Genomic DNA, 25,306 nt, shown 5'->3' with positions numbered 1-25,306 from the left:
GGCGGCACCGAATTACACGAACGCTGATCTTTTCTTTCGCCTTCACAGTCCCCCTGTTCCTCAGACAGCCTTTTTTTTTTTTTTAACGCCGACTCCATCCAATCTCTCGCTTTTGTTTTTATTCCCCCCGTTTCATTCCTCTCCTGTCTCTCCGAATGCTCTCCATTTCAGAGTTATTATGTGTGGCTTTTCTGTGCTACCTCTGCGTGTTGACTCCCATCTGTCTCCACTCAGCGCGCTATTAAAATACACACAGACACTCACCACATGGACCTGTGTGTTGTGCAGTTGCCCTCTGTATTTACACAACTGCATGCAAACAGCATATTGTATTTACACGACGGCATGCAAACAGAATATCTACAAATTATACCTGAGCCGGTCAAGCACGCACGGCGTCTGACTCATTTCACTCGAATGGCTCTTGAAAGACCGTCGAGTGAACGCTGCTGATTTTAAAAAACACATGTATATACACAAAGACGTACACAAAACTTGTGCTGTCGTTTGTGTAAACGTGACAGAAAACAGTCGCACAGGTGTCTGCAAAATGAACGACTCAAGTTGTTTAACTAAATGTTTTTCACTTGTTTTTGACAATATTTTGTTAAATATTTGTGCTGTTATATTTTCTATTCGTTCCTTGATTGAAGAAGTAAACAAAAAGGTACATATAGATAAAATTGCTTTCAAACACAATAAATTAAACGTCAACTTTAGGCAAAATCTTGTGAAAATAGGCGAGTTTTATTATTTTTGTTAACACATTAAAAAAAAAAATCCAATGCCATAGGTTTCTATAGTTTCTAGCTGTTCTTTGAAATATAAAATGATCTCAGATTTAATGTATAAATAATAATATGGTCATTACTATTTTACAGTTTTTGCGAGCAAGACGGAAATAAGTTGCACTTAAAAACAAATTTTAAAAACACGTATATACACAAAGACGTACACAACACTTGTGCTGTCGTTTGTGTAAACGTGACAGAAAACAGTCGCACAGGTGTCTGCAAAATGAACGACTCAAGTTGTTTAACTAAATGTTTTTCACTTGTTTTTGACAATATTTTGTTAAAGATTTGTGCTGTTATATTTTCTATTCGTTCCTTGATTGAAGAAGTAAACAAAAAGGTAAATATAGATAAAATTGCTTTCAAACACAATAAATTAAACGTCAACTTTAGGCAAAATCTTATGAAAATAGGCGAGTTTTATTATTTTTGTTAACACATTTAAAAAAAAAAATCCAATGCCAAAGGTTTCTATAGTTTCTAGCTGTTCTTTGAAATCTAAAATGATCTCAGATTTAATGTTTAAATAATAATATGGTCATTACTATTTTACAGTTTTTGCGAGCAAGACGGAAATAAGTTGCACTTAAAAACAAATTTTTAAAAACACACATATACACAAAGACGTACACAAAACTTGTGCTGTCGTTTGTGTAAACGTGACAGAAAACAGTCGCACAGGTGTCTGCAAAATGAACGACTCAAGTCGTTTAACTAAATGTTTTTCACTTGTTTTTGACAATATTTTGTTAAAGATTTGTGCTGTTATATTTTCTATTCGTTCCTTGATTAAAGAAGTAAACAAAAAGGTCAATATAGATAAAATTGCTTTCAAACACAATAAATTAAACGTCAACTTTAGGCAAAATCTTGTGAAAATAGGCGAGTTTTATTATTTTTGTTAACACATTAAAAAAAAAAATCGAAAGCCATAGGTTTCTATAGTTTCTAGCTGTTCTTTGAAATCTAAAATGATCTCAGATTTAATGTATAACTAAATGTTTTTCACTTGTTTTTGACAATATTTTGTTAAAGATTGGCATGTTATATTCTCTATTCGTTCCTTAATTAAACAGGTAAACAAGAAGCAACATTTTCATGGTTCCCAAATGTGAGCTCTTAATCATGTTTTAATGGATTTTTATTAGCGAAAAAGGTCTGTAGGTACGTGTGAGTGGAAACTATGTGGAGAACAAACCGAGCTGTTAAAACCTACACCGTGTATTAACACTCGGCCAAAACGCCGTTTGGAGACTTTTCTTTAAGCTTTCTTAAATCGTTGTTCCCGTCAAGTATATGTTTATTATACCCTCTTACTGCTGAGACTAAATGGGTAACACGGTTCTACTGCAGAAATGTTTCTGAAAACATGGTTAGTCTAAAACACTGCTCACAGAAAAACTGTTTTTACAGATGCATATTTGGTTTTAATCTTTTGGCCGGAGGTGCATAAATTCCACATTTTCCTGGCAGATCCCAATTGGCTAATTTCCTCGCACTGTCTAACACCGTTTTTTTTACAAATTGAATTAAGGGAAAAAACTATGAACACCTTATTTTTTAGATTCTTATTGACACAAGGATTTATTTCACTCAGATTTCATTTGGTCATTAGTTATTTGTAATAAAATGTAGTCATATTATTTATCCACATATTTTTACAACAAATACAATAGTACTAGTGATGGTCTGATGAAGCTTCATGAAGCAGTGTCATGTTGTTTAGAGGTCAGTAGGTGGCGCCATTAGTTTGAAAATGATGTGATGTTTCATCAGAACAGAGGGAAATAGTGCAGAGACTGCCATCTAGTGGACTCTGAAAATACTGACACTGCTTCATGAAACTTCATTTTCCTGATTTAGCAGCCATTATGTCCATTTAAATAAACTCAGACTTTCAGTTCGTATTTCTCATGTCCTTGATAGAGCTCAGTAGGTGGCGCTGTGGGTTTAAAAGATCATTAAAATACCATAGATTCTCAACTATGCGTGAGATGATCAATCCTCTTCTAAAGAAGGAACTGCTGATACTGCACATAAGCTAGTCATTAATAAATCCATGTTGAGACGTTGGAGACGGCAGCGTAAAGAATTACTTCAGCGCCAAAAGACCTAGTAAAGGAACTTAAAGGTTAGTTCACCCAAAAAATTAAGACTTGGGATTGCGATTGGGATTATTACGTTTTTGTCTTCATCTTCGTTCAAAATTACCCACTTAAAAACATTTATATATCTCTGGGGGCGCTCGTCTGTCACATCCCTCCCGTGTTGAAGCCTCGGCGAGAATAATTATTCCGTAAAAAGATAAACAAGGATATATTTTACCCCGTTGTGTAGCAGATGTTTAAATAATAACAACTCGTTAACAATAGTTGTTCTGGTAAGCTGGTTACATGTTGATAATGGTTCCCTGCTGTGTTACACACTCTGATTAGGGAAAAATGAATAATCTTTCTTTGTGAATATCTAATGTTGCAACATTAGCTTCCTCAGTTGCACTTTATTGTCCAGAAATTAGGTTGCAAAATAGAAAACAGAAAACCCTAATAAGTTGTTAAAAACTACAGCTACAAAAATAACCCTAATGCTTTTTGCTATAGTAGGTATGGTGCTAGGTTTGACCAAACTGTGAAAGTGTTTTCATTTACAGTTTATTTGGCACTATTTTGATTTTGTGACTGGGAAATGGTGATTGAGAGCCAGCAGCATATCACTTCTGTTGATGTCATAATAGAATAACAGAATTATCCACTGAGGTTGAATGAACCAAGAATATGGTATTTATAAATCTGCATGTTTATGTCACAGTACAGATTGGAATCAAGCAGGATCCGGAATCCTACTAGTATAGATTGGAATCCTGCTACTGAGTATTGTTGTTTCCTTTACATTAATACCATACCATGGAAAAAGATTTGAGTTTATCCTAGGACAGATTGCTATTGATGGTATTTTAATTGCGAATTGTCCTATTGATAATGACAAATTTTGAGTCCAATCTATCATGGGAGAATCCATTATGGTCCAAATTAGTAAGGTCTATGACCTGGACCAGACGGCTGTCCCCATATTACAATGTGTATTGTCAGAAGGGTTATCAGATATATAGAATATGAAGTAATTCACCTAGAATAGTAACGGTGAATGTAGGCTAACCTATGCTGAAATTTTAGTTGTGAAATTATTCAATCTATTTTAGAAAACATTTTTGATGTAATTGATCCATTTGTCCTAGGACAGATTGGAATTCCAATATTCATCCCAAAACAGTAGAATGATTCCAATTACAGATAGGAAGATAAGATACTAGTAGGACCTGGAATCCCACTGGATTCCAATCTGCAATGTGACATATACATGTACTAAATCCTGAGTTCATCTCAAATGGGACCAAGCTCAAAGGAATATCAAGAGGTGACGTCCTCTAGTTTATACCTCCCGTCTCACCCTTTGGGGTGACGATTCAAAGTAATAATCAAGAGATGCTGCACAGAGTTGAATGAAAATATGATTGAAAATCCGGAGATCCAACTACACTCCCGTTTCTGAATGCTCTCTGGTGAATGAGGACGTGATGGTGTGACTAGGAAGTGAAGGTAGAGAAGTTGCCATGGCAAAATAAAAATGAACCCTAACGTCTAAAGTCTTGACACACACAGGCCTCACTGTCACGGTCATAAGACTGCCCACGTGGTTCTGCCCCCCCCCCCGGGCCATATGCGAGCGATTTTCGGAGGCGAGCTCTGGGTGGTTTTGAAGTGTTCCAGAGAATGTTTAGATTGTTGTCACAGTGGCAAGGACAAGACCATTAAGCTGTCGTCCGAGGTGACACGCGGGTCACGGAGACAAGATCAGCCTTGAACCCGGTCCGAACCGATGAATAAACAGACGGCCACAATAGTTGCTCCAGTGTTCACATGCGTTTAACGGCACGCTCGCCCCGAAGGGGAGGGTGGAAGGAAAATCTCTCACACCAATCACCTTGTGCGCACGCAAATAGCCGGCACGCTTTCCTTTTTACGTGCAACTTCTAAATGACACCAAGGGGGCCTCTGACAAAGCCTCTAGTGTTCCTGGGGGAACCGGTGCCAAGAACCAGCAGACTTGCCTGCTTACAAACTGGACATTTCCCCCGACCCGAGCTCCGAAGAAAGAGAGTGTGTTCCAGATGTTGCCACTCTGCAAATACTCCTTTCTTCTCCGTGATATCATTGACCTCCTTTTTTTCGCCATAACGTCTGTCAATCATTGCTACCGCGTAAAAGACCTCCTCAAATATGCTTCAGCTCCAGACGTTTATTTTGTCAGGTGAGATGGCGAGATTATATTTTTGTTTTTCACCGCCGCCAAAACCCCTGCTCTTAAAAAAGACCCAGAGGTTTTTCCTTAAAAGGATTATTCCCTTATCTTGCCCCCCTCTTTCGTAAAAGAGGTGCAATATTGTGGCAGACCACTTTCATTTAGTTTGCACGGAGCCAGTGGATCCCTGGATTATTCATCCTGCCGTCCTGGTGTTGTGATAACCAACACCGTCTGCAGTGACTAACATGGTCCAGATGAGTGGTTGAGGGGGATACTGTTACTCGGGCACTCGAGACTCACACATAAAGCAATACCCGGGCTTAGCGTGACTTTTAACCTCTGGCCCCGGAGTCTTTGTGATAAAAAGCTCGATTGAAAAAACCCAGCGTGTGGATTCCGATGAAAAATGTGTGTCAAACCTTTAACAGTTTATTAAGGGGTTTAGACTTAAGCAAACCGTTGGGCCACATTCTTCTCGCCCGCCACATGGAGAGCGCAGACGTCCAGCAGAAAGCTTGGCAACCTCCCGTCTCGTGGATTCTGCTCATGCAGGGCCTTTTTATTAAAAACGCTGGAGCGTTCCTGTCTCCAATCCCACAACCACCCCCCCTCCCTCCCTACCTACGACTCCACTACGCTCCTGAACTCTCGCCACATTTGGGAGCTATTAGCGGAACCAAATGCGAGGCTACTGTACACCCACCCCCGCACATTACGCTGGAGGCCGGGCAGGGATAAGTGTTATAATACACCCTCGTACAGGTGCTGAAGACGTGTGGATATGACAGAAAAAAATCAAGTATAATGAGCTTTTAAATGATTTTATGATTCATTCAAAATCACTATATATGACTAGTTTTAACTCTTGTGTTGCATTTATGGAGGCAAAGGGGGTTCATTCACCTTGACCCAGAGACAACACCAGGATACCACAAACACATTTGTTTTCGGAGCCTCCGGGTCACCTTGACCCAGATTCAACACCAGGATACCACATACACATTTGTTTTCGGGCTTCTGGGTCATTTAGACTCAGAGACAACACCAGGATACCACAAACACATTTGTTTTCGGGCCTCGGGGTCACCTTAACCCAGAGGCAACACCAGGATACCACATACACATTTGTTTTCGGGCCTCTGGGTCACTTTAACCCAGAGAAAACACCACGTTATCCACATACACATTTGTTTTCGGGCCTCTGGGTCACCTTGACCCAGAGACAATACCAGATACACATTTGTTTTCGGGCCTCCGGGTCACCTTGACCCAGAGACAATACCAGATACACATTTGTTTTCGGGCCTCTGGGTCATTTTAACCCAGAGACAACACCAGGATACCACATACACATTTGTTTTTGGGCCTCCGGGTCACCTTGACCCAGAGACAACACCAGGATACCACATACATGTTTGCTTTTTCTGGTCACCTTGACACGGAGGCAAAACCAGGATACCACAAACACATTTGTTTTTGGAGCCTCCGGGTCACCTTGACCCAGATCCAACACCAGGATGCCAGAAACACATTTGTTTTTGGAGCCTCCAGGTCACCTTGACCCAGAGACATCTCCAGGATACCACCAACACATTTGTTTTTGGAGCCTCCGGGTCACTTTGACCCAGAGATAACACGGGGGTTGAAGTATAAATCGATTAAAACTGAATCCAACATTTCTGGGGGGATTTTTCGAACACTGATCTCTGTTTACCTCACTCCCTCTCAGTGAACTCATTGCTGCAGCAAGTGTAGACAGGATTCCTAGATATGATACAGCTTTGAGAAGTTATAGCCTTTGGAAATGCACAAGTTGAATCTCATTTTTGGAGGGTAGAATGTAAATCAACCTTTTTTTCCAGTTTATATCCTTTAGGCTTATTTTGTAGCATATAGGGCAGCGGTTCCAAAACTTTTCCCTGTGTTGTAAGAGAAGAAGTGAAGAAGAGACAATCCCAGAATATCCATGAATACCCCAAAAAGTTCAGGAAACAAAATCAACATTTTAGGCCCTCTAGGGTATTTTTTTGTCTCACCGTTTTTCTTCCATTCCAGGCCGAGACGTCGCCCGACGGTCCCGAGATGGGCTACGGCTCCTTCCATCAGCAGTACCTGCTAAACGGGCGCATCATAGCAGTGGGGGTCATCGACATCTTGCCTGCCAGCGTGTCTTCAGTTTATCTGTATTACCATCCAGACTTCTCCTCTCTGTCCCTGGGATCCTACTCCGCTCTCAGGTGAGTGGTGTCGCCGCTTTTCAAACCGTTTACACACGAGTTGGCTCAACAAAAACATCCACTTTTTAAGGGAATCTTTCACAAGTTTTTCAACACAAACACTTCAATGAAAACACCTTTAGAGGTTTCATATGTATTCAATTCCCATTCCTATGTAGTTGTAATTTATCCACAGGTTTCTTGTGTTTTCGTTTGATTTTATATCTGTACAATTATTCAGAAACTGTGTGACGAGATCGTGACTTATTCCAAGTTAAATTACATTTTCAATCAATATAACTGGAAGTTTTTGAAATACACAACTAGATGTTTCTACCTTGATAAGAATTGTAGGATAAAAAATGAATATGAAAAGTAAGATGGTTAATTTAAAATCACTTCATGTTTATAGTATAAAATATTTCGCTGGTAATGTTTTATTATTCAGTCCTTCAACCTGGTATTAAGTCAATTATTCAGGTGTTTTCAGCTGCAGAGGAAGGACTTGCAAAGGTACAAACTGAAACTAAATATGGTTTTGAGCAGTGATGTCAAACACACAAATCGCACAATTATTTTAGCAGTCAAAGTTGATTTCTCTGACTTGTATCTTCATCGTTTGTCCTACTTCATCAAATAATATATCCTCAACGTCCTTTCCTTCAACGTCAGTTTTACTCTTTTTGGTAGTCTCTGAATAATTGGTGATACCTTTAATCCATGTTTTTCTTATTTAATCTGAAACACTGGCATCTTAACGGGTCAAAATATGAACAATAAACTACTTTGATTTTGAGCCAATCATCTGTCAGGTTTGCCATGAGTCGTTTTGAGTGAAACTCAGTTCAATGAAATCACTTTAATGTTCACTTAGTCCAAAACACCATTCTTGTGTTTTCTGGCTCCCTCTCAGTGAACTCATCGCTGCAAAATGTTAAGATACAGCTTTTTCCATGCTTGTACATGTCATACGTCATTAGGAAGCTTAGGTTATTTTGCTTTCAGAAACATCCCTTTTTTAATCGTTTAATCTGACTGATTATTCAGGAGTCATTGTTCTGAGAAGCGACTCTTGACGGGTGTGCAGGTGAAGCTGGTCTGTGTTTGTCAGTCCTGCTACAAAAAGAAGCTTCCATTATGATGAAGCTCTATGAGGGTAACTAAAAATGCAAACACCCTTTTACTGTTGACTCGTTTAGGAGTTTGAAAGTCTTGAGGAAAGTTCTGGACTGAGTCGTTCTCTTGCACATCTTTCCTAACGTGCTGTTCCTCTGTTCCTTATCTCAAGCTGAAACTTCAAGTCATGCTCCTTCAGACTTGATCGGTTGCGACAGAGCTCGACTTGTGGTTCAGAATAAAACAATTTGCTTTTTTTTTTTTTTTTTTCTTTTGTTCAGAAGGAAACTTCAGATCGTACACACACTGAAAGTTCACCAAATCCTTTGAGATGTAACCTTATATTGCAGGAAAAGCCTCTGCCTTGATGTTGGAGACACGTAGACCTCTGTTTTTATTTAAAGTGTGCAGGTGTTCACAAGTGAGATGTCTGGATGTATAGTTTCATGAACCCCATGGCGTTCTGTCGAAAGTCCATTTTCATCATCCAGCTCATAACACATAAAAAAAAAAAAAGATCACTGCCCACTTTCATTAGTTACACAGAATGTTTGTTTAGGAAGGAGGTCTCTGAGTTTGGACCCGGCTCAATTGAAATCCGCCTGCTTGTTTATAGACGATCGGAGTCCAAGTCTTTGATCATGTCTGCAGTCTCGGGCCCGGTCGGGTCTGTTCTGCAAAAAAAGCCTCCGTGCACAACAAGCACGCTCACTTTAGCCACATTGTTTAAAGTGACCATAGTGAGATGTTCTTTTCTTCTGTATATTAAAACTCTTCTTGGATGTCGTTACACGCAGCATGTGGCTTCGTTTAGAAAAAAATGCCACAATCCAATTTTCTTTTGCCGTTTTTAACTTCTGGTCCGGTCCCAGAGCGAAATGGACTTTTTGATGCCTTTGAAAAGCCTCTTAATGAGCTCTGCATTTAAACCACATTAAACAGAAATGACAGTCTTGTGGGGGGGCGGATTAAAGCTCTCTTTTTTTAATTGAGAAAATGGGTGGAATGTTTGGTTGGAAATCAAAAGAACCCTTTTAAATGTTGAATAAAGAAAAATCCCTTTCAATAAAAATACAATTGAAATGGATTTAAAGAAGATTTTCTTTTCTTTCTTTCTTTCTTTTAATGCTTTAATTTATTTATTTTGGAATGCATTTCTTTTCATTTACTTGCATACCTAAAACTCCCTGTCATTACTAGGATGTATTTTTTAGCTTCAGGAGGTAACATCCCACAAGAGCTGTTCATAGTATTGATCCTTTTATAGTCATTATTGTTTTATTTTTACGTAGGATTTCTGTAGATTTGTTTGAAGGTGGGCTTTCTTTAGTGATACATTTTCATTTTTGAATACCTGGCAGTCATTTCAAAAAGTTTTGAAATAACAAAAAAAAAAAAAAAGAAGTTTTTTTTCAACTTTTTCATGGACTTTTACAGTTTAATTATTCTTTGGATTGAAAAGTTGGTGCCATGTCTGGCTTTGATTGAGACTGCGTCAAAAAAAACTTGATACACAGTTCAAAACACTCTGTTCTTAACACTGAATTGTATCTTCATTATTCATGCAACATTTAAAAAGCTCTCGTTCTCTCTCTCGACCCTTTAAATTATTTTGAATCACACAGATTGTTCCGTTTTTTTGTACTGAGAAGCACAAATGTTGACTTGTTGGCTACTTTAAAGACAGTTACATACGCATTTACTCTTGTGTTACCTCAGATAATTACAAATGTTATTGTTTTTGTGTTGCTTTTGTGTCAACAGCAAGGTTCAGACGAGGGTTAATGGAGGGTTGGTCCAATTCTAATATTTAAGAGCATCTATTTCCCTCTTTCTCAAAATGTTCTTTATCTTCATTCTAAGTAAATTGATTATTAATTACTTCATTAAAGATATTGTATAATGTTAATAATCGTTAATAATAATAATTCTTAATTTACAACCAAACTTATTTTAAAGTTTTTTGCTTTTACGTTCTACAAGTTGCCGCAGTTCCCGAGTACGGGCTGCAGGGGGCGCTGTTGGGAGCAACATCCGAGTCGTGCCTCGCTCTGTAGACCAAGTGATGGAGCATGTTTTAAATCAAAGTGATGTAGAAAGCGATTCATTTAGCAGAGCATTCGGCAGGATCGTGCTGTCTTTATTAAAAAATGCCGTTAAGGTTTATTTATTTCAGACGAAGATGCAGAAAACGATGCCTCGGCTCTAGATTTACTTCGGACGCACGTTCTGGCTCAACACCTTCCTGATGATCAAAACAGAACTTGATAAACACTCTTCTTTTCTCCGAGTGTGTGTGTGTGTGTGTGTGTGTGCGCATCAGTATGAGGGAAGTGGCCCCGGAGCAGAGGGGCTGATAATTGGCTTGTGCTGGAGTGTCAGATGGCTGAAGAGCGGATAATGGTGGACTCAAGCTGCTGCCATAGTGCTGGAGGTTGGGGTGTGAAGGGCCACAGAGAAGGGGAGGGGGGGCAGAAGATCTTTTTTTTTTGTGAATGGACCCCTAGCCTCTCTTACACCCCCTTCCCCCAATTTAGGCCCTTTTGTGGTGAGGGGATGGGAACCCGGGAACCTGGCAGCAAGCGGGTGACCTTCTAGCACCTCGCTCTTGCTGCTTCTCTTCTGCCTCCCTTTTTTCTTCCTTGACCTTCCTCTTTTATATTCTCCCTCTCGCCCCATTTTGCTCCCTCTCGTTTCTTTGGCCCGCTTTGTCCCGCGTCTTATTTTCTTGTGCATCTACTTCATTTGAAGGCCCCCCCCCAACACCACCCCTCCCAACGGTCCCTCTCGAGTATTGTAAAATAGAATTCACCTCCTTTATTTCAACGTATGAAAACTCAGGGGGGTGGAAGGAAGAGTGAAACAAAAGAAGCAGGAATTTCGATATGGAATAAAGGAGGAAACGGCAGCTGGAAAGGGAAAATAGTCTTTCAGCGACGGGATGCAATTAAGGTAGAAACCATTGGAGGGAAATAAAGAAGGCCAGACATTTACTGTATTTGAATAATCTCGCTCTCTAAATCTTTATTTTACAGCCTCTCTCCTCTTTTCTTCGGCACCTTTTCTGCTCCTCGCCTGAATACCTATTAAAAGGGAAAGCAGTTGTTTTTGTGTAATGAATTGGGAGCGAGAAAGCTGTGTGGGTGTTCACTTCCTCACTTGGACTCAGATCTGTGTTCCTTGTATTTCTTAATGCCCTCATTAATGTTCCGCTGATGAGGTTCGTTCTTGAAACACGTTTTTTTTTTCAAACGGAATAAACAACCCATCTGCTATTTTAATAAACGTACATTTACAGCTAAGTGATAATTAACAAAAAACCTTTTGACGGATGTTTCAGCATGTTTTCCTTTCTTGATATTTTAATTATGATCGTGTTCCAGGGCAGTCAAATTACTTTCTCAATTAAACTGTCATAAGGTAGTCTTAAAAGCACATTTGGTTCAACTGAAGTTGTATGGTTTTAACTTAAAATGCCTCTTTTAATTAATTAGAAAAAGGTTTACCATAAGAACACAGAATGCTAATTACATTTTATATATTTTTTGTTTCGATCTGTGAGTAATATTGATGCGACAAATATAATTCCCATACTTTCTCTCTTAAAAGCAGCAGTATATTAAACTTTTGATAGTGTTTTTGTAAATATCTTTTTAAGGATGTATGTAATTTTAACAATCATGACTTGTGTAGAATTCTCTATTATTTTTTAAGATCCTCTTCACTACGTTTGAGTTTTCATGTGAAGTACTGAGAGATTTACAAAGAAGATAAAAACCAGAGACTGGAACAACAACAGACTTCATCTTGTTTTGTTAACAAATGCACATTCAGTTAAACGGTTCTGCCACATGGGGGAGCCAGAAACAATTTAAAGAAACGTATAGATTTTCGCTTTAATATGTTTTTTTTGGACAAATACAAATTAATGTTTCACCAGAATTGGAAAAAGTGGAAGTAAATTACTCCATTTTAGTAGATGATGTCAGAAAAAAAGAAACTTCTTTTTCCAAATAATTAGTTTTTACTTTATTTGTTTTAATTTTAGATACGATTTAATCCAAAAAGTATATTCTTTTCAGTGCATACATGACACTGTCAGTGCATACATCACACACGAAACACAACAAAACACAACAACAATACATGCCAACAGTGACAGAAATTAAGGTGCTTTAACAATCAAAAACATACAGCTAAAATACATGCTTTAAAAGGCAAAGACAACATAAGACAAACACAGGAGTCTCAGAAAATTGGAGAAAAGCCTGCACCAATAAAAATGTCTTAAGATGTTTCTTAAAGGAGTCAGTAGATCCATCAAACGCAGAGGGAGAGAAAGATCCAAAGCTTTAATTTGTGTGTTTATGATGGATTTTGAGTAATATTCAGTGATTAAATAGCATTGAACAAATATTGTCATGATATAATATCGTGATCCAAATATCATTACTCTATTTAAAATACACCATTGCATCAATTTAATCCATCCAAAAAAGGGATGAAGGGAGAAATAACTTTAGCCACATAAGAAATCAAGATGATTTCAAATGTACATATCAAATTAAGAGAAAAATCAAGTGCAAATTCCACATTTTGTGAATAAAAAATATGTTTTACTGTCTTGTTTTATTTCCCCTGAGTTTTCAAAAACTGTCTTTAAAATCCTGTCCGTCCTTTCCAGGGAGATCTCCTTCACCAGAGAGCTGCAGAAACAATCACCGAAGCTGTGCTACTACTACTTGGGCTTCTACATACACTCCTGCTCCAAGATGCGTTACAAGGTAATCGCCACCATCCATTTATAAACCACGTCGCTCACATGTGTCTGGAGAATATCTACACTTCAGGTTTCATTGTCAGCGGAACATTAAAAAAAAATATGTAAACCCTGCTAAAGATATCAAAGGTTGAGCGATAGGTCAGTCTGCCTGCAGCTCAAAAACAGCTGTGTTCAATGTTACCATTCTAAATCCAGCCCTCGCTGAGATCTTTTAAGATTTAAGATGTGTGAGAGTCGTAGCGGTATCTCCGTGTTTAATCTCTGTTTGTCTGAGCGCCGTGTTGTTGCCACGACACCCGAGTCCACCCCCCCCGCCCCCCCACTCGTTAGCATTCACACCCCCAGTCCCGCCATATCTGTACTTGTACGTCGGCCATTGTGGCGTTTCCCAAAAAACCTCTCCCTCGATGGCACGAAACACTGGACCAGGGTGAGAAGGTTGCCCAGTTCCCACCTTGAGACTCCCACAGAAACACACCCCGCGACACATGCACACTTCAGTCCTGCAGCGTCTCATTTGCATGTGAGCGCAACTAGTTAATGAATGCACAGGCATACTGCGCAGTTGTTCCGAGTGAATGGTGCTATAATGGGAAGCCGCCGAACACCACCGTCATTGTGCTGCTGGGTTTTTTTTTTTCTGGATCTCACTACTGCTCGCCTCTTTAAGGGCCAAAACATGGGCACTTGAACCTGGTTGGACACCACTCAAACTCCTAGATCACCCTTTCTTTTTAGGTTTCCAGACACACTGAGGAGTCTTTGTACACGTTGTTGTGATGCCTTCTCGTATATTGCTTTAATCAACCATTAATTATAACGTTCCTGCTGATGGAAGCTGTTTATGTGATACGTATTCTGGAAAGTCTGCTCAGACTAGCTTGGTCTTCCACTCGTTCCCAAGTTCCACCCTGCCTGCACTCTCTTCTTCAACAACTTAGTCTGGTTGATGAACTTATGTAGTAAAACTCCTAAAAAGCTTGGCCAAAATTTAAGATAAACACCTAATGTGCTTATTATCAGTGAAATTATTCTTCAATATGTTAAGGAACTTTCACTTAATAGGTAATGAATCCAAAAAAATAAGGCCAAAGTTGGAACATTACTAACTGAAAATAAGCAAACGGACAAAAAAAAAACTTAAGTTCTCGTTTCTGGTTTTAATACAATTTGGGATTCACTGGAAAAATGAATCAAGAAATATTTCCTTTAAAATAAAAATAAAAAAGGGGATTACTTATGCTGAACACAATCTTGCATTTCTTTCTAAATATACAGTATATATTTTAATAAAAAATACATACATTATTTTGTATATATCTTTTTGTGTTGATTTACTTATGAATTATATACTTTAATAGTTAATTGAACAGATGGAAAAAGACTTTGCAATGAGCTCTGGAGTTTTCATTTTGTGTCAGAAAATAAGCTCAATTCAGAGCAGGATTTTAAATATGTATGAAGAGGAATTTAAGTCCTATTTTATTGTCTCTGAAGTCAGTATTTGTCGGTCTTTTATTTACATCTGGCTCCACCACTTTCAATTATTTGTATTATATCTATCAGTGAGGTTTTTAATGTAAATTAAACAAAATTATATTAATAGCTGGGAAGTAAATGTGCTCCTTGGCAGAGGTCTTCACCGTCTTGGTGCTTTTCTAGTAGCTTAACGTTGCTGTCGAAAAAACCAAAGAAGTGGATAAATGTTTTTTTTGTTGCTTGAACCACGCATGTGTTCTATAACCATCACTTTTTTCAGTCATTTTATTGTCATAGTGTTTATTTAATTCACCTTTATTGACTTTACTACTTCATTGAATACATGTTGTTTTCCAAAATAGTGTTATTATTACTGTTGTGTGTTCAGGCTTCATGTAAGGCACGTTGTGTTCCACTTGAGTCTAAAATATACTATCTAAAATAAATGTATCATTATGTTTTATTATTAATATTATTGCAGCCGATGTCACTGCGAGAAGATAAAGTGACACTATATCTTTACATTCTCGATGCTTTAAAAGTGTCACTGATGGAAGAGGTACTTATAAATAAGACTTTGTTGTGCTAGTGTTACCCAAAGTAAAGCCCGAGAAGACTATATGTCATGTGTTCACTTATTAAAGAGTCCACTCTGACATGTCAATGATACATTTCCAACCATAAAACCTCGCGGCCATGTGACGCAGCCCTTTTAATTCGCTGCCTCACATTCTATTGTTATGACATAAATACAGAGCCGTTCTTAATGCAGAGAGGGCAAAGTGCCAGAGCTTTAAAAAGTGTCTTGGGGTCCAGCCAACATCGGGGGGGGGGGGGCCAGTGTCAGACCTTCTCCTTTGTTGTCAGAGCTGGCGATGTAAGCGTCCCACAGAGCCTCGCGGTCCACGGGCCTGTAGGTTCAGAGATACGAGCGACATCTCGCCCCTGGGTTCCTCATGTGGAGCCGGCGGAGAGCAGAAGGTGAAGCGGTTGGACGCTAAACGAGACCAAAAAGGTCTTGGCCTTTTCTGCCTCCTCTGTTTTCACACCATCTCTCTTGTGTTGCCAAAATGCCTGCTGAATGAACTGCCTTTGTGACTTAAAGCGGAGTAATGGAAACTTTGTGGTTCTGAGAGCTTAATTGTCTGCCTGGCGGATATTATCGGTTTTAAAAAACGTCTTTCGATCTCCCTCGTTCGTTTGAAGCCTCAATAGAAGAGTCGTCGGTAAATCTGTCCTTTTTTTTAGTTTTCTTTTTTTAGTTAGCTCAAAAAGGTTCCAGATCAGCAATGTTGTTATTTATTTATTTATTTTTATATGCAGGCCCAGATGAGGACGTTTGTTTTTGCTCAAAAAAACCTACATTTCAGTCTGGAGTTTAACCATGACCAGGTGCTTCGCCCTCCACTTCAACTTCTCTTTGGCTTCAACAGTCCCTACCTTAAGTTGAGGTACACCCTTCACACTGCCAGCGGAACCGGTACCAAGTCTCAGTACCGAAGCAGAGCGAGGGTTACAAAAAAAAAAGTCACTACTTTTTTTTATTATTGAGCACAGCGAAAGAATGTCTCGTTCCGAGACCAGGAAACCATTAAATTTTCCACAGAGAGGAAGAAAGACAAAAATAAGTTACGGAGGAGGAAGAGGACAGATGGGGTGGGGGGGGGAGAAAGGAGTGACAAAATGTGTGCTAAAGGAGAGAAGGGTGAAAGGATGAAAAGGAGCGTTGGTTTCCGGGTCGGTACTTCAATGACGTTTGAAGAGTCGCCCTCGCAAGCAGCTGCACCTTCGTTCCTTTTTTCTTTCAAGACCGACTTCTCTTCCGTCAGAGTGTCGTCTTGAAGCGGTTGAACCTGAAATGAATCCATCCAGGCGGAAGACCCTGGGAAATAGTTTGATTTAGCAGTGTTTGCCCGAAGGCTTCGGTGTCGCCTACAGTTCTCACGACTCCGATTGGATGCGCCACGAGTTCCTCTTTCTCCAATAAGAACTTCCTCTCGATGTTAATTTACAATACTCGCCTGTGAGAGTTAGAAATGTATCGCCCAAAAATGATTTATGTTCATTTACGATGTATTTTTTTAGTAACAACAGACGACTTCTGCTAGAAAACCTATTCATTTTCATGGTTATCTTTATATGAATAAATCAAAATGAGTGCATATACTTTATAAAGATAGATGATGATACATACGTCCTTTTTATTATGTTTATTCAACAGACCTTTATAGATACATTGAGAGGAATAAATCATTTAATTATTGGTTTATTATGTTGTTTGTTTTAATGGAAAACTGTGGGTAGATTTGACCTGAGCAGCACGACTCTGAGTCTTCTTGAAAATAAGAGATAATTAACAAAAGGTTAAACCAGAATGTTCTCAAGGAATTTAAAAGGATTTTATTTCCTTCTCAGAACTAAATGGGTTTAAATGAAATTGTTTTGTTGTTCTTGTTATTCCTTGTAATGTTCTTTATAACCTTCATGTTCTCACAACTCTGTTATTGTTCTTCATCTTTTTCTTCGCTTTTGTTGTTTCTCTTTTTGTTCTTCTTTTCCTCTTTCTTCTGGTTCTCATTCCCCCCCATGTTTTATTTCTTTTTCTTGTTTTTATTCTCATCATTCTTGCGCGCAATGTTCTCCTGCTAGTTTTTGTTTTTCTTTCTTTGCTTGTTTTCCTTCTTCTTGTTCTTTATCCTCTTCTACTGAACTTATTCTATGTACTCTTCTGTTAATCTTTATCAAAATGAGAACAAAGCTGGAGTTATGGATCTTTTTTCAAATGAAATCTTACATTAATTTCAAACATTTGTTAACTTTTACTTTGAGAAAGACTGCCTTGTGTTGTGAGCCAATCGTACCTACCTCCACTGCCACTGCAAGTTTAGACACGTAGGGACGAAGACAAGAACTAAATACATATTTCCCCTCCAGGGGCCTATTCAGGCAGTAAAGTTATGTGTACATGTGTGACCTCAACGTTCCGTGTCACCGTTACATCTGGGCTGATTGAGAGTGACGGTGAGTTTGAGGCATTCTGTTGTGGGTGTGTCTCCGAAGAGGCCCCGCTTAGCATCCGCCATGTGAAACAACACTTGTTTTTTCGCCCTTTCATTTGTTTTATTGATTTGTTTTTAGCACTTTACGTCTGTTTTTTGTTGCTCTCTGCTTCCTAGTTCCTTCTGGTTCAGGCATCCCCCCCCACCATCCCCCCATACTTTCCTTTTCACTCTTTTTTTGTTTCCATTCCCTGTCAAGTAACTTCTGAGGCAAGAAACCACCATGCTGGTGGGGATTAAAGGCTGTTGGCGAGCGGCTCATGCCGTCAGATTTCTGTTCAGTTATTCTTCTGTTTCAAAATGTCCCATTTGAACGTTTAAAAAACAGAAAAGCCAAAGATTGCAGGAAGACGGGAATTGTTAAACAAGGCTCTGTTTTTTCTATCGGACCCTTAGGCAAGAAAGATTTTCATTACTTTCTGTCTGTATACACTAGTTTTTATTGTTTTAAATTCTAAACAAGATCTCGTGTTAACTGTTTCACTTATCATTTATTTTTTATGGGTTGATTTTTTTATTATGCTTCATAATTCTGCTGTTGTTTGTAAAAATGTACTTCACTGTATCTACGACTATTTAATGGGTTATTTTAGATGCAATCGACCTTTTTTTCTAATCTTTCTTTTTAGAATTTCGATGTAGTTCAATAGAAAACAGTGTTTTATCAAACTAACATCAACCAAAAAATGAAAGAAATCTGCTGCTCACAAATGTAAAAGATCTGGAGAAACATTCTAATCAAAAACTTTTAATACAGATAAATAAACTATTGAGAATGCACTGGAATAATACAGTATATTCACATCCTCGGATAACAAGGATATTCATGGCTTTGTCTGGTTCTGAAATGATGTTTCAACATTATTTTCTTTTGAATTACAGTTTAGCTTTTCCAGAGCAAGAGTTGAGGTTAAATTTTTGCTTCAGACTCTTTTTTAAATCAAAGCGCTGGACGTTACCGTTGCCCTCAGGAAACCAAAGTGCTATGAAACGTTGTATCAGCAACTCCTCAAAACCTCACTCGGCTCTCACCTTGGAATGTTTGCGCAGAAAACGTTAGATTCTCTTGCTCGACAGGAGACCACCAACAGTTCTGCAGAAACATTTGTTTAAAATTTTCGATCGTTTTCTCTTCCCTTTCATGCCACCTCATCAATTTCGCCGCTGGTGCCTTGCCTCGGTTGTGTTCCTAACAAATCACTAACAGACTAGAGCACGGTTCGGGGGCGGACACTGCCTGGCACCCCCTAGCACGAGTGTTGACAAGGTGAGGGTACTAGCGAGCAGGAGGTCAGGAGGTCGGGTCAAGAGATTCAGTCTGGCTCTGTTTGGAAGGACATATTTGGGGGGGTGTGGGGTTGGCAGCCGGATCAGAACATTGGGGGGGGGAGGTGTGAAGGTCACTGAAAAGGAAAGTTTGGTAGATTGTCATGCTGAGTAGACCCAGAGCCCCCTAGCTGCCAGGGTGAGGTGTTTGCCTAGCCATTAACTTCAACCTCTATTTATTTTTTTAAGCTTGCTGCAGCTGCGCCCCTTTTGTGAGAAATCCCTGGTTATTTTTTTTAAGCGTGAAAGTGCATTCAGATCTTCGATAAGGCAACGCCGGGGCAAAGTGAAGCCGGTCATAAACGCTTCAGAATGTGGGCGGAGGACCCCCGGTTTCTTAGCGAATTCTTGAGGTGGTTTTAAAGCCAAGATTATATGCTGTGGTTATGACTGCTGGGGCATAAGCTGTGGTGTGTGTGAGAGAGACTGGCGCAACAGAATCGCTTGCCCGTAAAGACTAAATGAGATAAAGAGATAAAAAGTGCCCAGTTTGTGAGTTGGTGCCCATAAAAGCAACGCCATTGGTTCTCCGGGGCTGTGTCGTAACGTGATCCTGTAAAAATATTTTCTCCTCATTAACCTGTCATCTGTAGAGCCGTGACGCATAGGCCCCGGCGAGGGAGTGCTGGGTCGAAGGGGTGGGTGGCAAGGATTATGGGAGTTGTCTAGGGGCCCGCGGGGGAGAGACTCGCTAGCCTGGATGCTTTATTTGAAGGGTATCCTGTGGTAATGTGTTGAGAAGGGTGAAAAGGCCTCGGTGGGCCCCGAGTGTTTTAACAGCAGCGGCGAGCATAAATCGCCCAACGAAACGCAGATCCCAGAACCAGCTTCGGCACGAACGGTTCGGACTCGTGGAACACCCTGCAGTGCAAGCGTTTCCGTGTGGGCCGACTATACGTTCCATTCTTTGCGTTGTTTGTGTAGCTGGTTGCGTGTTTGTGTCATGTGCGGCGTGTCCGTCAGCAGGGAGCGCGTGAGAGCTTGTGTGTTCAAGAGGGATGCGGATGTTGGCATCAGGGGCGCTGTTTGTTGGTTTTTTGTCTCCAAGGCCGGTTGTTTGTGACCCCCGGGTCAGAGAGTGCCGCCTGGGCCGAGGCTAGGTTAAGTTCCGCCTGTGCTCTGGGTCACACTGAGCGTCTTTGTGTACGGTGGGAGTTCAGGCCGTGGTGAACACCATTTGTGTGACTCGTTGACCAAAATTTTTGTCTCCGGGTCAAACAGCCATCTTTCACTCTACTCGCCCTGATAAGTGTGTAATCCGGACTATTTCCTCTCCGCCATTGTGCTCAACCTCCCATGTTGTTGCCGAACAGTCCCGCTTTTTGTATTTCCGCTTATCTTCGGATAATTCGTCTCAGACCCCGAGGCAACTCAAGTCGTCCAGCGTTTTTCGTGACATCACGCCCGTGGAGCCGCTCTGTCTCACTGCGAAGCTCTTAAGACGCACGGATATAGATGATAAACTGCTGCATGGTTTGGCGTTATCCTGCGGGTTTTCGCTGTTGAACTGATGTAACAATAATTTATGTCTTCAGCTCCTAAATAGTCTCATTGTGTCAGCATATCAGGTTGGTAACTCACGCACCGAGGGGGCCACGTTAGATGTGTCGTGATACAGAAAATAATGATGGAATTAGATGTGAAATCTTGTTTATTACATGATGAATAGAAGTGGGAGAGAATGAATGCACTTCATCTTGACTTTGTTAGTCACGCTCAAGTCGAAAATTTTGCAAGGTTTGTTGAAATGGCTCATTAACTTGATTTTTAATATCTCTTGTGATGAACAAAGTTATAGCTAACTTATTAATGTGAACCGTCTAGTTCTGAGATCATACTGATTTGCTTGGTTTGTGGAAAATATGAAGGAAGGGAAGAATGGAATTTAATAATATAGATAAAAATGGTATGATTATTTAACTATTTGCTCTGAACATACAACACACAAAACTGCCTTGATCTTTGAATTCTCTAGTGTCCGATTCTACCTAACCACACCAGCTATGAGAACACTAACTAAGTAGCTAGCTAGTAAGAACAGAAAGTTATCCGGCGTTTGTCATCTAAAATGACTAAATATGAGGCAGCATACATCAAGTAGTCCAACAGAAAAATGGCTACGATTGAGCAAAATGCTTTACAAATAAAGCACATTAAAAACAAGTAAGGGAATACTCTCTAAAAGTTGATGTTTCTTCATACGTTTTAAAGCATTTTTCGAAAAGGGCTCCCCAGCCATTCGCTCATGTAGTTAATGGGACCTTGGTTTATGAGCTCTTGGGATTAGCAACTCGCCTACGTTGTTTAATCCATCATTCCATTCACCATTAACTGAGGAGACAGAAGCCAAAACTCACAACCTTCCCTGGAACCTACACCATGTTTTCTAATACAGGTGGGTCTAGACTCTAAACTAGACACCCAAGGTCTAGCTCACCATGGGTCCATTCTAAGCATTTTTATACAATAACCATCTTATTTTTTTTCTTGTTGCCCCATTAGTCATTGTTGAATAATCAATAATGTGATCAGTATATAAGAGCAATTACATTTATCACCAATGATAATCTACATTAACTTAGTTCAGAAGTGTGTGGTAGCCCTTTGGGTCACTCGGTTGCCTTGGAGTATTTAACGTAGGTGACCCCTGCTTTAGACCATAGACTGTCAAAATTCACTACACACTCTTACTTTTTCTGGGTGTGTTTGTGACTTCTGGTCTTCCTTCAGCCTAATTTAAGTCACTTTTGGATACCAAAGTCCAGTAAATGGCCGCTGGTATCTGAAATCTTGCTGCTTTTTCAAGTCCACACCATTCGCTCGTATAACTTTTCCTCATGGCTCTTTCACCAAGCACAGTGGGGGGGCCGAGAGAAAGTTGAGTTTGATTGGCATGTTTCCCCCCCTGTCATTTTGATTGAGCCCCTTTACAATACTGTACATCTGACTTCTTTTATTATTTATCGCAATCTCGGTTACAGTAACGGCAAAACAGATGTGAAATACTATAATTATAACGTACTTAGCACTAACAAGTCTTGGCTGTATTTCTGAATGACATCACACTGGGCAAAATGCTACAAGGAACAAGGACATAAAAACAATTTAAAACAATATTTCGCGCACAAATGTATTGAAAGACACAGAGCTCGATGCTTAACGTTGGATCTCATCCCCCCACACTGTCGTCCTCTGTTGTTTATAACATTTTGGCTGCTAAAAGGATGCTGTTAAAGTTCAAATTAAATCCAGACTATGAGCCTAAAATAAGCTGGCGTGTCTTTAAAGTTTCCAAAGCTGTCCACATCATCCATCAATCGGCTTCCTGCCTCCTCTCTCTTCCCCGCTATCAGCGAGGATTCACGAGTGCATTCGTCGTGTCGCTGCGTTTCAAATATTAATGAGTTAAGATATATGCCTCTTGTTATTTTGGCAGACGGCAGGTCCATACAGATGCACGGCGTGACGCAGTCATCTGAATTGTTGTCGGAATTACAAACTTCTGGGTCCAATTACCGAAGGCTGACTAAATTCTGATCAATCATCTTTATGGTCATTGTAAATCTCTTAATGTTTCGGGAAAGATGTGGTTTCATGTTCTGAAAGGAAGCGGTAAATTCATCATGGAACTGTTTGCATCCCCAATCTTTAGATTTAACTGGGACGCTGAGTAATTATGTGATGTTTAAAATGATCTTTATTCGACTTTTGGGAGCCAGCGACGGAGTAGCATGCCGGCATTAGGAGACACCTCAGCTTGGGGCAGGGAGAGTGCAGACCCCGAGAAGAGATATGAGCAGGAAATGAGCAGCAGATGTTGCGTTATGTGAATGGAGGCAGGAAAAAAAACAGCGGACTTGGATATATATTGACACCCAATCCACCTCTCGTCTCTGTCCTCCCTGCGCCGGCTCTGAAAGTGAATCTCTTTGAAACCGAGTCGCAGCTGTGAAGGAGTGACTTCACTTAACCTTGAAAAACGTTCTCAGAGTCAACCCTTGCTCCTCAACTCCAACTTCTTCGTGAGTTTCAGCGACTCTTATTCAAGCTGAGGAGAAAACTGTTTTCAGATTTGAAACCTGTACGGGTTCATTTATTGATCAGAGAGATTATTTAATATTGAATATCTCATTCTATTTCATACTCATTCATTTTATATCATTGAATAAATTAAATAAATCATTTGAGATTGTTGAGTGATGAAATTAAAACTGCCTGAATCACCAAAGCTATTCATCTCACAACCACAATTATAACTGGTCTTGCTTTTCCATTAAATTGCTGTTTAAGGATTAAATACACTTTGGTTGTTTTCTATTTCTATCTTCACAAAGTAGACTCATTGGGGATGTTGGTTTTTGGTCACATGCGCTGTGATAGTTCTGGACTTTCAGTCCACACTGCCATAGCCAAGACCTAACCTAGACTGGAGAGTATCAAGACCCAGACAAGACAAAGATCAGGAGCAAGAGAGTTTGAGACCAAGACCTCCTGATTGGGACCTAGACTGAGATGAAAACAAAAAAAGAAAACCGCACAAACAATTGCTTGCCTGAGGTTTATTTAGCATCACATTGAGTTTATTTTAATGACATTCTGTCGATCGATCTCTGTGAAGTGCACTGAAGTGGAAACGTTCGTTTCATGTGTATCCTTAAAGGAGCTCAAAAATGATCATGGTCCAAGACCACTTTTATGACCCTAGAAGGAGAGAAGACAAGGACATAGTGTCTAGACGAAGAAAAGACGAAACCAAGACCACAAATAAATAATGTGAAGCCCCGTCTTGACACCAAAACCAATCTCCTTGACCCCATTGTGTAAGCAGAATAGAATGCCTTATAATAACAGAAAAACTTTTTTAATCTAATGGTTTTTAATAGTATTCAATTCTTTGATTGTCAGCAAAACTCTTGCGTCAACTTTTTGATCCCTGTTACAGAGAAATAAATTTAAGGTTTCACAAGGATTCCTTGGCTGCACCGGAGCGGCCGATTTCGGTGCGTGATTAATGGCTTTTCATATAAAATTCAAAGTAATAGCTCCAGGCATTGTTCCCCGTTCTGAGGTGTTTAAAATGAAAGGGAAAAAGAGTGAAAATGTACTTGTTTGGAATATGACCTCTGATGCCAACGAAGTGTGAGACAAGTTTTATAATGTTTTTAGTTCCATGTTTCTTTTACTTGTTGTTTTATGAGTCTCATTTTGTCTACCAAAAAAGGCTAGACAAGAGGTTATCTTCATTTTACAAGAACTCAAACCATTGTGTAAGAACTCAAAACATCATTTTTGTTTGATTCCCTTCATGAAACAAGGTCCTCTTTCACCTTCAATCAGAGCTTTCCAACTCTTTTGACCCCTTAACCATTTAAGTTCCTTTTAACACATCGTACAAAGTACAAAATACACAACCCAACACAATTGTATTTCAATTAGCAGCAAGTATTTGGTGAAGGAGAACAAGTTTTGGTCTGAATTGGTATCACACCAATTGCCTTTTAAAGAAACATATTTACATGGAATGTAGAGGTTCTATTTAAAGGATACGTTTTAAAGGAGACATCTGTATTACCTTATTTTTTGTCACTGGTCAATAAAGACCGCTAGGTTGCTCGTAGCGTATCAAGTGTTGCCAAAACACATTTGATGTGAGCACCAACTGGTTTAACGGCTACTCGTGAAGGCAGGTTTTTTATTTGAACATACAAGATGTTGGTCATGCTCCGCAACAACAAGTTAATGACAAACCGATGTCGACGAAACCGTCCCTTCTTATCTGTCGCCCTCTTATATCTTCATTTGCAGTTCTTTTTGTCCCCGTTTTGCAACTAAGTGCTTTCTTCTTCGCTCTTTTCTGTCATTGCCAAGGCCTCCCAACTCCTTCTGATCTACGCTCCAACATCCCGTCTCGACACTGGGGCCCCTCTGACCCTGGCAAGAACTGCTCCCCTTCACTTCCATCAGCTCGCCCCAGATCCAGACCGCCGATGACGTTAAATACCAGCCGAGGACTCATTAGCACCTAATTTAGCGTCTCCCCTCCCCTGCGCCGCTCTCATCCTCCTCTCACCGCTCACACCTCCGACGGCAGCCAAGCGCATTAGCCTCATATTTCCTATCTTTCCTCACTCGCTCTTCCCGCGTCCGTCCCTCCCAAACAAGACTATTAGAGGGCGTCAGTCGTCGACGTCTCCTCCATAACAGTCTGAACGTGCGAGCACAGGCTTGACT

General features: G+C 39.9%; 1 protein-coding gene across 2 annotated transcripts in view; it reads left to right on the top strand.

The window, feature by feature from the left end:
• ate1 (arginyltransferase 1) overlaps positions 1-25,306 on the top strand; it is a 68,657-nt gene that overhangs the window by 30,654 nt on the left and 12,697 nt on the right. For both annotated transcript variants that reach the window (XM_087803325.1, XM_087803324.1), the window contains exons 9-10: positions 7,152-7,333; positions 13,113-13,212. In XM_087803325.1, the coding sequence (XP_087659451.1) occupies positions 7,152-7,333; positions 13,113-13,212 (282 nt within the window). The remainder of the gene's footprint in view (positions 1-7,151; positions 7,334-13,112; positions 13,213-25,306) is intronic.

Source organism: Callionymus lyra, chromosome 11 (assembly GCF_982586985.1).
Source record: "Callionymus lyra chromosome 11, fCalLyr1.hap1.1, whole genome shotgun sequence".
In the NCBI taxonomy this organism is placed as follows: domain Eukaryota; kingdom Metazoa; phylum Chordata; class Actinopteri; order Syngnathiformes; family Callionymidae; genus Callionymus; species Callionymus lyra.
The sequence above is the reverse complement of the archived record's forward strand: the minus strand, read 5'-3'. Positions and strand labels throughout refer to the sequence as shown.